Below are 12,889 nucleotides of genomic sequence, written 5' to 3' on the forward strand. Positions count from 1 at the left end.
GCTGGAGATGTGGTAGCTTGGATGCAACCTATTTTCATATTTGGTGGACTTGTAGAAATATAAAAGCTTTTTGGATTAAGATTTGGTGGAACATTCAAAAGATTTTTAAAAGAAAGATAAAGTTCACGCCACAACTATTTTTGTTGGGTGTTATTGTAGATTGTGATGCTAAAGAAACTAATTTGATGTTGAATTTTATAACAGCTGCAAGGTTATTAGTAGAGCAATATTGGAAGAAAGATTCTTTGCCTACTATAGAAGATTGGATACTTAAGATGTCAAATTTAGCAGAAATGGCAAAAAATTCTGCTTACTTGAAGGATCACTCACAAGAAAGATATATTTCGGTTTGGAGAAGATGGATAGATTATATTCAGAATAAATATGGGATTAAAAAGTTTCATTTAGCCTATGAGTAAACTTTAGAGTATTATTAATAGTTTCTTTTTTAATTTTTATTAGTTTTAGTATGGTTTAACAATATTGATTTGTTTATATTATTATGTTTATTTTTAATTTGTTTATATTTATGTTATAAGGGAGTTAAAGTGTGTTATGGTCTTGGTTACTTGTATAGTTGGGTAATGATTTTTTTAGAGTTTGATTGTTTATTTGTAACCCTGTACTCAGCTCTGGGAAGTGGGGTAGGGGGGGTAGGGGTGGGTGAGTCTTGGGATGTATATTGTATAAAACTTTTCAATAAAAAAAAGAAGAGCAATAATAGGAAAGTAGTTTGATTGAGTAAAGTTTAGGTCCAGTTTAGCTCATCAATTGAGCTCTGTGCATTTGATTACATCTTCAGCAGGTCTGCTTTCCCAGGTGAAATATAATCAATAACAATAAAAAAATCAAAGATCTTAGATAATGTACATTTCCCTGTTTGAGGTACAAAAAATTGGCATAATTTAAACTAACAAAGGTAGCATTGTTTTATTGGAGCATCAGATTGAAATGAACTGGGAATACATGCTGAATAGGTTCTTGTTCTTTTTCCACTGTTCAGAAGCATGAAAGGCTTTTAATAATGCTATTGAATCTATACTGAAAACTGCAATTATATATACTTTTCAGATTGTCTTTGGTACTCCAGTGAGACCTTTGGCAAATCACTGTTTATTTTTTCACAGATCATTTGTTAAAATTGTACCAGGTCAGCCTGCATTTGTTCCAGTGTCTGTATGAAATTCATCCTTTTATAGATATGAGAATCTGGAGAATTTTTTATTGCCTACCAAAGACAATCTAACCAATTCATAAAACAGATGCAGTGGGGAAATGAAGGTTAGAAGCAATTCACTGTAGCACAAAAGCACACTGAAACACACTTGAATGATGAGCTATGAAACTGATCTCCAAAGACAGATGCAGTTCATTCAAAACAAAGTCAGTTTTTTTTAAAATAAAAAAAGTTTAGATTGAAAAATGGGATATACAGAGATGGAAACAGAATGCACCTGGAAATAAACAGTTAAGCCTGTCAGAGATTAATAAATTTATCATCTAATGTGAAGACAGTGACTGCATCTTGCACCTTTTCCCTTCACTATTCCCTTTCAATGAACTTCTCCTATCTCTATTTGCTTCTAACCATGATTAATTTTATAAAGCTGTCAAACCCTCAGTGAGACAGGCTTATGTTTTTCTTAGCTGTTATTGTTTTTCTTGGCATTCTACTTGTTTCTCAAAAGTTAAAAATATAAACACATGATGACATTTCACAGAGCCTGGCATGGGTTAGGGTTGAGAGGGACTGAGTGGCCCAAGGTCACCCAGCTGGCTTTTCTGCCTAAGAAGCGACTAGAACTTGGGTCCCTCTCCTGGTCCTTGAACACTTCAATATGCTGTCTCTCATGTTCTTAGATTTGACAGTCTTGAATGAATGTTTTCCTCCTTATTCAATCCCATCCAAAGGGAGCTTTGGAGTGGATACATTTGGGCTTTGGCACCCATTGCTTTGTGGGATAGTCAAATAACTGGTAGTATCAGGGAAGCTGGACAGCTATCCTCACAATGCTATGCCTGTAGGCCTCACTCTGAATTAGTATGAAAGAGAAGGAAAGGAATAATATTAAATTATGAAAGAAAGAAAGAAAGAAAGAAAGAAAAAGGAAGGAAGGAAGGAAGGAAGGAAGGAAGGAAGGAAGGAAGGAAGGAAGGAAGGAAGGAAAGAAAGAAATGGTACCTTCTCTAGATAAGACTTGCATCCTTCCATATCAACCCAACAAATCATTATATACTTTCACAAAGTCTTACATTTAAGACAACAGTCTCATTTTTCCAGAAAAAAATGACTCACTGAGGATCAGGAAGTACATCCAATTTACTTGTTATTTTTTTCCAGTTATTTCGACTCATAAAAGCATACCCAGTTTGCAACTTTTATTATTTACTTCTTAAATGAAACATTTGGTATAAACTACTCAGCTCATAGTTTAACTTGCCAGGCTAGGCTTAAGTTTCAAAAAAAAAATCAAGATGCACCCCACTGCACATAGCACCTTGTAGTATGTGATGGTTCCAAAGAACTACAAATCTCATACAATTTTTTTATATTTTCCAACAAGCTTTAACCATCAGCATCTCACTGCTCCCTGTGTTATTGCTTCATTCAGTTCACACTGGAACTATTTGTCCTTGTTATGGGAAGCATCTCTCATATTTTGTGCCTTTTTCAAAGTCTCCATTCTTCTTCGCTGAACTAAACTGTTCTGAACAAACCTTACTGTCCTTTTGGCTGCTTTGAATGAGTTTCATCCAGTGGTGGGATTCAAATACAGTATGTGAACAACTGGTTCTCTGTGTGGATGCTGCTTCCTGAAGTCCATTCTGGGCCTGAGCAACAAAAAATTAGCTACCAGTTCTGCTGAATGGTGCAAACTGGCTGAATCCCACCACTGGTTTCATCTTATACTCCATTGTTCATATAAATTGGTAGGAAATATGGTATTTAAAATGCAATGGGATAAATTCTACCCATCCTGACTATACCATAATATTTGATACTATATGATGGCAACATTAATATATAGATGCATAGTTCACCAATTTCTTTGATTGTACATTGTTAATGCAGTCTAATGAAGCATGATTTGACTTACATTAAGTAAAATAGTAACAGTTTATTTAAGAGCCCTTCATTTCCACAATTTTGAGGCAGATTTAAAATATAAATTTTCTAAATAGAAAATAATTTTCTAAATAGAAATTACTAAATATATATTTACATGAATATTGGTTGTGTACTTCCCAATATTCTGACAAATTATAAAATGCTAATAACTAGTACACACAGTAATTTAGATTTGAATCTTAAAAGACAATAGTAAATTTTATAATTCTATATTTATCCATGAATACAAACTATATTTCACTACTATAGATCAGATTATATAAATTACTATATTTCAACATTAGTGCCTTCTTAATGCTGCAACTTCCCAATAAATATTATTAATAATGGTATATATAAAATTTGCCCAGCTCTTACAAATAACAGTTTTAATAACATGGGTTTCTGTATGTTACTCAGTGAAGTTATTTTTCTACATTCAAGGAAGTATGACTAATGATTGTAATTATGATTTGTGATCTACGGCCTATTACTTGCTGTTTATATGTATACTGGGAGCTTATGCACAGCAGTCAAATTCCTTGTGACTCCAATCACACTTGGCTAATAAAGAATTCTATTCTATTCTATTCTATTCTATTCTATTCTATTCTATTCTATTCTATTCTATTCTATTCTATTCTATTCTATTCTATTCTATTCTTATTCCTCAAGGAAGAACTTTTACCTAACATATGGTACAAATAATATTTTGGTTCCTTCCCATTAGTCACCGCCTTGTATTTTTAAATTATCATAGGGGATTGCTATCATGTTAAAATCTTACCTGTACATGAAAAATCATCAATCCGGATATATCCTGGGACACAGTTGCAACGATATGATCCAGGCAAATTAACACACACTGTATTGGCATGACAATAATGCATCTTAGCAGCACACTCATCAACATCTGCAGGGAGGAGAAAAAAAAGTCTCATGACACTGCAATCAAATGCACAACTCCTACTTTCAGAGATGCACAATTTTAATAGGAAACATGCTAAATACAAGCATCCAAAATATATTCCCAAAAGCAGAATATTTGAAAATTTAATTGTGCTATCAAACTTGGGTGTATTTCTGCTTGTTGCCATCTTTAAATATAGAGATATGCTTTAAGTGCTTTTTTAAAAATATTTCTCTTATCACTTTACCACTAGTCAAAAGTAGACAAAATGTAGCAATTAAAATAAGAAAAGGAAAGTTAACTATTAATGTTTAATTAAGTCAATCACAACTCAAGTGCCTGTCGTACAAGCTTCCTCAATTTTTTAGCCCAAAGTTCCAGACAAAATGGGTTGTGCCAAAGATGATTGCCACATACTGAGAGCTAGAAAAAGCTGATAATAAAACCTGCTTGGGACAATATAAGGTATAATGGAGATATTCAAATTATTTGCCTAGAAAAAAAATATTAATCCTGAAACCAGCTATGCTCCAAAAACCTAAACCAATATTAGATTCAGATGAAACTATCAAGTAGCATCTTCAATGTCAACTGAAAATATTATGGATTAAGATCTGAAAATTAATATCCCATATACCCATCTATTCTTCTGAAGCAAACACCCACTGTTCAAATGAATTATGTTCACTCTGATTCAACAAAGCAGCAGGCCCTATAAGAATATCATTTTGAATTCTGTAAAAGGAAACTATAGTGATTCTTGGTTATTTACAGCATCAGAATGCTCTAACAGCCAGAATGGTTTAATAAAATGCCTGAAATTCCATTATCTTCTTATTTTTAATGTAGTATGATATGATCATGGTAAAATATGCTGACAACCAGGGAATTCTCAACAGTCTTTTAAAATTATCCTTTTAAAAGGATAAAAAGTTCTGGAAGAAAAGGCTTGCCATTTATCTCTGAAATTAACATTTTAAAAATACAAATTTCACTAAATTTCTGTCACATTTGTGATTCAATAGACACCTCAGGGACAAATTGTTTACTGACTTAAAAAGGACATTAACATTTTTCCAGGTATACACATTCAATACCATCCTAACAGTTTGGTAGATGTGTTCATGTACATGTAGTATGTATGCATGTATGTATGTATGTACCTATATCTGTCTGTTGTCTGCTATCATAATTTATGATAATTTACTATTAGAGTACAGACTCCCCCCCTCTCCCTCCCTCCCTCCCTCCCTCCCTCCCTCCCTTCCCTTTCCTTTCCTTTCCTTTCCTTTCTGTTTGTTATTGCTCTGGTTGAAAAAAAATGAGATAAATAATAAGAAATGGTGCTCCTAAAAATATTATCTGAGATAAGGATTGACCTTTTGACAAACGAAACTAAGGAGAAATTTCCTGACAGAACAATTAACCAGTGGAACAACCTGCCTCCAGAAGCTGTGAATGCTCCAACACCGGAAGTTTTTAAGAAGAGACTGGACAGCCATTTGTCTGAAATGGTATAGGGCAGGCATTACGACGTATCGTGACTTTTTCCCCATTACCGGCAATCGGGTGGGCGTGGTTTCAGTATGATGCAGCCAGCCTGCAGGCCAGCAGTTTGACATACCTGGTGTAGGGTTTCCTGCCCGAGCAGGGGGTTGGAGTAGAAGACTTTCAAGGTCACTTCCAACTTTATTATTATTATTATTAATAATAATATTTTAATTCACATATATATTAACCTGATATCATCAGCTAATGCATTAACAACTTCAAATGTCTGAAGTGAAAGTCTCAGAAGGATCTGGTTAGGTGATGCAAAAGTTATGATACTTTCTCAGTGATAGTTGTTTAACAAATGACTGCCATTATTTGATTCAGTTACTGATAATAGAGGAAAATGTACTTATGCACTTTTCCAGAATGTAATGCTCTTCTACTTCTGCCAAAATTAATATATTTATAGGAAAGTATGCATGAAGCTGTATTACAAATGAGGAAGTGGCTTTTATTAAAATACAGGTTTGCAAAAGAAAACAAGTAATGTAATCTTTGAATATATATATTTTAAAGGCTTAGGTAATAAGGATTAACACATCTAAAATGGGTAAAGTAGATGCTGTCAAACTTGACCAATTCCTTCATTTCTAGTTGTGGTGGCAGATAAGAAAATATTATGGATTAAGATTTAAAAATTAATATCCCATACATAATTTCCTTATAAGTAGAAATGAAATAAGCTTCAAAGCTTGAAATAGGTTGGGTTATTATAATATAATTTTACTTTTGTGAACTCTGCAAAGGGCAAGCTTCTACAAAACTGATTAGCAAGTTTGTATTCTTCTCAAGTTTTTCCATCTCTAGAGTTTCTTTCCCACAGGAACTTTAAAGCATGTTTGGAGATAGGTTAGCTCCTTCAATTTTCTCTTCATCTGCTCACCTTTTCCAGGTCAGGGACAAAAGTAATCTTCATTAGGTGCACCATCTGTCTCTGTTTTATTTTAGCTACATTTGGGGCAGAGTTGGACAGGTGGCAATGATGTTTAAGAACCTCTGCTTTAAAATATACCTAAGGCAATCTTCCCTACTACAGATGGCTTCTGCTTCAAAAATGAGTTTATTGTCCAGCTGCGCTAAATTTTCCTTGTACATAAATTGTAAAAAAAGAACATATATTAGGAGAAAAATATGCACAAGCCACACTAAAATAAGGGATGCCATTAACAAGGTTCTTAGCTAAATCCAATGTATACAACAAAGTATATGTGTAGAATAGAATTTTCACATATGTACATATTATCCTAATTATTACAGTGTGAGTATTAAACATATAAATTAATTTGAACTCAATATGATGGTCTGAGAAAATTTGATAGGCAATTGTAGAGAACATTTAAAAGAACAGCAGTGCTGAAAGTAGGTTTTATACTTTTACCACAGTTTAGTGGGAATGAAAGCAAGTTTTACTAAAACAATCCTTAATAATACAATCTTAGGCTGTTATGGATGAACATTCTTATTCTATTGACATCACTAACAAAATCACTTTGCATTGAGCACCAAGCAGCTATCAGCTGAGATTCTTCCTTTCTTTCCGTTCCTTTCCTTTCCCCCTCCCCCCCCCCTCTCTCTCTCTCTCTCTCTCTCTCTCCCTCCCTCCCTCCTTCTTTCCTTCCTTCCTTCCTTCCTTCCTTCCTTCCTTCCTTCCTTCCTTCCTTCCTATTTCTTTCTGACAGGTAATAATGTTTTCCACTCACAGAAGGAAATTTTTCATTGCCCCCACAGATTCCTTAAAAATATTGAGCAATTAAAAACACACACACACATACCAAAATAATAATAATCTTACATTCTATCTTGGTTACAAAAGCCTAAATGCACCTAAAATGAAATAAAACCCAATGAATTGAAACAGAATTTACTTTTGACCAAATTATTTTGACATGCATCAAAATGGCTTTATTTTTATTTGCCCAGTTTTGGAAAAATGAGAATTTACCAACTGACCAGACTATAATTACCAAAATTGTAGAATGTGCAGAAATGGATAGGCTAAATTAGAAATGAAAGAAAAAGATGATTCAATTTATTTTAGAACTTGGGAAAAATTTTATCAATGGTTAGAGACACGTTAGAACTTGAAGGATTCAATATTTAGAATAGATGACTGATTTTTAATTGAGCTCTAACTAACATTTTGACGATATGATTATTTTTCCTGATTTACTGATTTTCATGTTACTTTTGATTGTTAGGATTTTTTTGAGATTTTATTAGTAGTGTTTACTTAATAGATCAACGTATTTGTTTACTAATTGTTTTTAATATGTTACAGTTTAACCTTGGCTAGAAATGGTTGAATATGATATTTACTCATTATTATGATCCGGACGGTAGCTTGTTTGTTGAAATATGTGATTGTACTATCCTTATTTTACCCTAATTCCTTATTTCCTTCCCCTCCCCCTTTCCTTCCACCCCTCCCTTTATCATACCTGTATTGTTCCTATTTTTCCTCATCTATATAAACTTAATAAAATCTTGTTTAAAAAATGGTTTTATTTTGAATCTGGGCAGGTTTTTTTTGTAAATTCTTCACATCTGTCCTTCAGCATTCCTCAGTAGCAAAATAATTTCATCAAGTTATGTTCAGCTACAAAGTTGTAAATGACTGGCTGCCTCCATTTCTCAGGAAAAAAATGTGTAGGATTAGATACTCCCAAGATCAAACATTATTATTAATTTTAGAACTGTACTAGGCATAAACTATTGAGTGTTATCCATGAGGTTGGTTATAATGGAACCCAAATTATGATTCATATAGATTGCTTGTCCCATCTGAAATATTAAAACTTGTCTTCTGATGGTTCATAGAGGACATAAAACATGATTTATGTCCTTCCATAGGACTGTGAAGTAGTTTGCTTTTCTCATAAAAAGATTTACTTATGGTCTTTAAAATGAAACTTGACATAGCATAATGACTGTTCACATATCACTAACTTCCCTCTGCATAAGCCAGTTTGCTATAATGACAAGGAGTCACTCCTGCTAAAGCTTTTCCATGAAAATCATTTCATTGTAATGTATAGATTAATCTGGCATAGTACAAGAAATACTCACCTCATTTATATGCATTTAGGAACTTTTGCTCTTTAGATATTTGGGGGGTTTAGTACAATATAAGTGCTGGGAACCAGCAGTCCTAAAGATGGTTAATTTTTAATGTTTTTAAGATTTAACAGGGTCTATTTTGGAAAAAACAAAAACAAAGCATGCTTACCATTGGAAAATGACTGAATGGAGTGACTATCAGGTCTTTCCTGTCACAGACAGCTTTATCAATGCATCAGTGAAAATGTGTTTACCAAATGATAAGCTTATCACTTGGTACCAATTACTCAGGCAAACTTTGATTTTCCTTTAAGAAAAAAAACAGAAAAGCTTATGTGAGTGTGTACACATGTTTGAGTGCCAGTGTCTCTGTGTATGGGTGCATATGTATATAAGTGTGTGTATACACACTTGTTTGTGTGTTTATTATAAGAGAGGACCAGGCTGAGCCCAAGGGAGGGGTTAAATGCATCATCAGTCATGAGTCCCTGCATGCCCACAAGAGACATAAATGCACCCCACCTTTGAATGCCTTTCTTAACTCCCACTAATTTCCTTTGACCATTAGTAGCTCAGATTGCAAGCTTAAGCTTGCAATAAATCTTTATACTCATTTGAACTACCTGAATCTCCTGATTTTCCCAGCAATTAACATTTATTTGTATATATGTGTGTAGTATGTTTGTATGTGGATGCATTTTCACAAACAAGTTTGTGACATTAGTATTAAACATGCTGCATTGATCTTATATGAAACCTATTAATGGCACTTGACAGTAATTGGGTAGGGCATCCCTGTCTCTAATATCAGTGAATTAACAGTGCTGCTGCATTAACAGTGCCTCCCCAAGGATTTTCTTGCAACCCCCAGCATCCTTTCAGCTGTTGCCAAAAACTGTATGGTTTTCAGGCTGGGTTTGGGAGGGAAGAGTCAATGGGGAATGAGGTCAGCTTATTTTTTAAAAAAGAGAGATGTTGAGTAAAAAAATCATTTTTTTTTAAACTCTGGAGACATTTATTCTGTTTTACGATACTCTCTTTTTCCCTTGCCTTGTCCACATTTAATGCCTGACATATTCCACAGAGAGGCAGATGACCTTGGATGGAGAAAGAAAAATGTGTCTACAGTCCTGCACCAAGCAATGCCATTTTTAGTTGCCACTTTCCAGTTCCATCAGCAGATATTTAAGCATTCAAGCTAGTAGACCCTTCACTTTCTTATTAGTTTGCTGAGCGTCACTCTGTAGGTTCCTTACGGAACTATGAAATTTTTGCCTAGGCAAGGTATTGTTACCATCATCAGGACACAAGACTCTACTTTTAGAATCCATGGTCTTTATTTCATAATCCTTTCCTGTTTCCTGCCTTTTATAGAGAGAGATGACATTCATTTGATGTCAGTTTCCACATCTGGGTTGTTTTCCCCGTTTCTGATCACAGTTGTCCTTTTCACAATTCATATTTCTGTATGGCTCATATTTCTGTATGGGTCTCAAAATAGAAATTTTATCTCCACGCTAAGCATTTTTTAATTGAAAGTTCAATTAATCAGGCTATCAAAAAGGTCTTTTTCTGATTTCTTGATGCCCACCATTTAGATTTATTACTAGTATGAAATCAAATGATATATACAATTTAGAGACTGCTGCTTTGGGAAGATTTCTATTTTTCTATTTTGCTGGGGAAAAGACCATTCTCTTAAAAGCTCATCTGGCTTTTGTTAAGAAAGCAAATCAAGTTATCAGCATGAATTACTCTGACAAAATAACAATTTATTAACTGGTTTTCCATGGTTTACAATAGCTTTATTATGAGGCTAAGCCTTAGTATGAGATAAGACTGAAGTTTCATATATACTACTTTATAATCAATGTTTCTTGATTTATACCAGCCTGGAGAATTAGTGAGAAAATATTTTGTAGATTCCTCTTCATGCATTCATGCAATCTCCAAAATATAGTTGAAGCTCATACTGGTTCTATTTCTTATAAATCTTTCCATATAAACTCTTCAGTCCTGCTTTATTAGATGACAAGATCTAATAAGATTCACTCAATCATGAAGATATTTCTCTGTGTAGTCAGGAATTCAGCCTTGTGTTTACTTTCAACTCTCAGACAATGAGGAGAATATTTGTAGCTCATGGTTGAAATGAAGGCTTCTTGGTGCTCTCTAAGCTTGATTGCTTTCTTGCAGATGTTTCAATACCCAAACTAGGTAACATCATGAATACTTGTAGGAAGTGGGGTTTGCTCTCATTTTATATTCTGGTGTCTTGCCCTCTGAATAAGATCCTAGACGGAGCCAAATCCAAAGCCACTAGAGAATTCCTAGCATTCTGACAAATTGCCATCAACATCTACATACAATTTGAAAGAAACAACATCTACATACAATTTGAAAGAAACAACAAGTCAAAAAGAGAACAAAAAGACCAAAGCACCTCCTCCACAGCAATCAACAGCCAGATGAGCAGAGATTATCACCAAGATTAACATTTGACTAACAATTTGGAAGCAACCAATTAGTAAACAGACACATTGACATCAACCCCACCTACCAACCACTGAGAGCAAGAGAGCTACTTCAACTGAAATACCAGAAGCAACATTCCAAACAAACAGCAGAGAGAGAGAGAGAGAGAGATATGATGATGATGATGATGATGATGATGATGATGAGATGAAAGAGATAGAGATAGATACACAAAGAGGGCAGCCTATCAATAACAAAGAAAGCAGACTTTTTAAAAGTCTGAAAACTGTTGTAGATTATTCTTATTTGCTAGCTAGCAAAATAATGTTTAGTATTATTCAAAGAAGATTGAAACCATATATGGAAAGGGAGATGCCAGATATTCAAGCTGGTTTTAGAAAGAATAAGAGACATTATTCCTGATACACATTGGATAATTGAAAAAGTCGAAGTATGTCAACAAGAAAAAAATATGTGCTTCATTAATTACATAAAGGACATTAACTATGTCAATCATGTTGAGCTGTAGGATGTCCTTGAGAAGATGAGAATGCCAGAATATGTCATTGATCTTATCAGACACATATATACAGGATAGAAAACCATGGTATAGATAGAACATGGAGAAATAGAGTGAGACAAGGCTGTATATTCTCCCCTTATTTAGTTAACCAATATGCTGGATACATATCAAGATGGTGAATTAGAAGAAGAAGAAACATCAATGTATTAGCCTGATTATAGTATTCTAGTAACTGAAGAATTATTTGAAAGCTCTAGAAAAGGGGCATTTTTAAACTGGGACTAGATTTAAATATAAAGACCAAATAAATTACAAGAGACATAACAACCAGCTTTAGAATTGAAGTGAATATAATGAAGTGGTGGATAACATCTGCCCTGTCGGATTGATTATCATCAGTAAAAAGCAAACCAACCAATCAGTAGTTGAGCAATATACTGTGGATCACATTTAATAGGTAGTAAGATATTCAAATACTGTGATGTGTCTATAGGTTTAAAAAGAGATCAGAATCATAAAGGCAATAGTTATCTTGAATTTCTTTCTCATACTTGCTTCAAACATTTTACCGCATAATCTTTTTTTCAGTCCATAATGGTTCTTTCACACCTTCAACGAGGTTATCTGTAAATTCCTTTACCGTGACACTCTATGGAAGTGGAAATCTAGCTTCGAAGAAGCAGAATAGAAAAGGTATTGAGTATTGAAATTTGATGTTGGGGAAGACTCCTTAGAATACCATGAATAGCCAAAGAGGGAAAAAACAAAGAAATGGATCATGGAACAAATCAGTCCAGAGTTCTCACTTGAGGCAGATATGACCAGGTTCAAATTATTTCATTTTGGGCACATTATGTGAAGATAAACTCTTGAGAAAAGGATGTAATGATGAGTGTCATTAATCCCATCCACTATATACTCAAGGACATATGGAACTAATAGCACCTATCATTACATTCTTTACCTAGTTGCAGGAGCAGGAAGTCTTTGCTATACTATATAGTGATTAATCTGCTAATATTTCTAAAGCAGTGACAAAATATCTGTCATTAGCAATGGCTCTTAGAAGTCATTGTTCCCATTTAATGTAAATCATTATTTGGTTCATTTGTGTGGTATATATTCTTGTAACATATGTATTATTGTTTAGTCCTGGAAATCATAAAGTTAATAAACCTAACTATCTACAGTATATCATTCCTAAAATCCAACACCAGCTTGATAATATATAATCCAATTATCATGAGATACACTTCAGGAG

The 12,889-nt window shown here is 33.9% G+C and overlaps 1 protein-coding gene across 1 annotated transcript in view; it reads right to left on the reverse strand.

Annotated features, from left to right (window-relative positions):
• NELL1 (neural EGFL like 1) overlaps positions 1-12,889 on the reverse strand; it is a 390,246-nt gene that overhangs the window by 8,530 nt on the left and 368,827 nt on the right. Inside the window, exons 13-14 of the mRNA XM_039335359.1 lie at positions 3,897-4,022; positions 795-876 (exon numbers count right to left, since the gene is read on the reverse strand). Of these exons, the coding sequence (XP_039191293.1) occupies positions 795-876; positions 3,897-4,022 (208 nt within the window). The remainder of the gene's footprint in view (positions 1-794; positions 877-3,896; positions 4,023-12,889) is intronic.

This window comes from Crotalus tigris, unplaced genomic scaffold (genome assembly GCF_016545835.1).
Source record: "Crotalus tigris isolate CLP2741 ecotype Arizona unplaced genomic scaffold, ASM1654583v1 scf7180000017640.1540244, whole genome shotgun sequence".
In the NCBI taxonomy this organism is placed as follows: domain Eukaryota; kingdom Metazoa; phylum Chordata; class Lepidosauria; order Squamata; family Viperidae; genus Crotalus; species Crotalus tigris.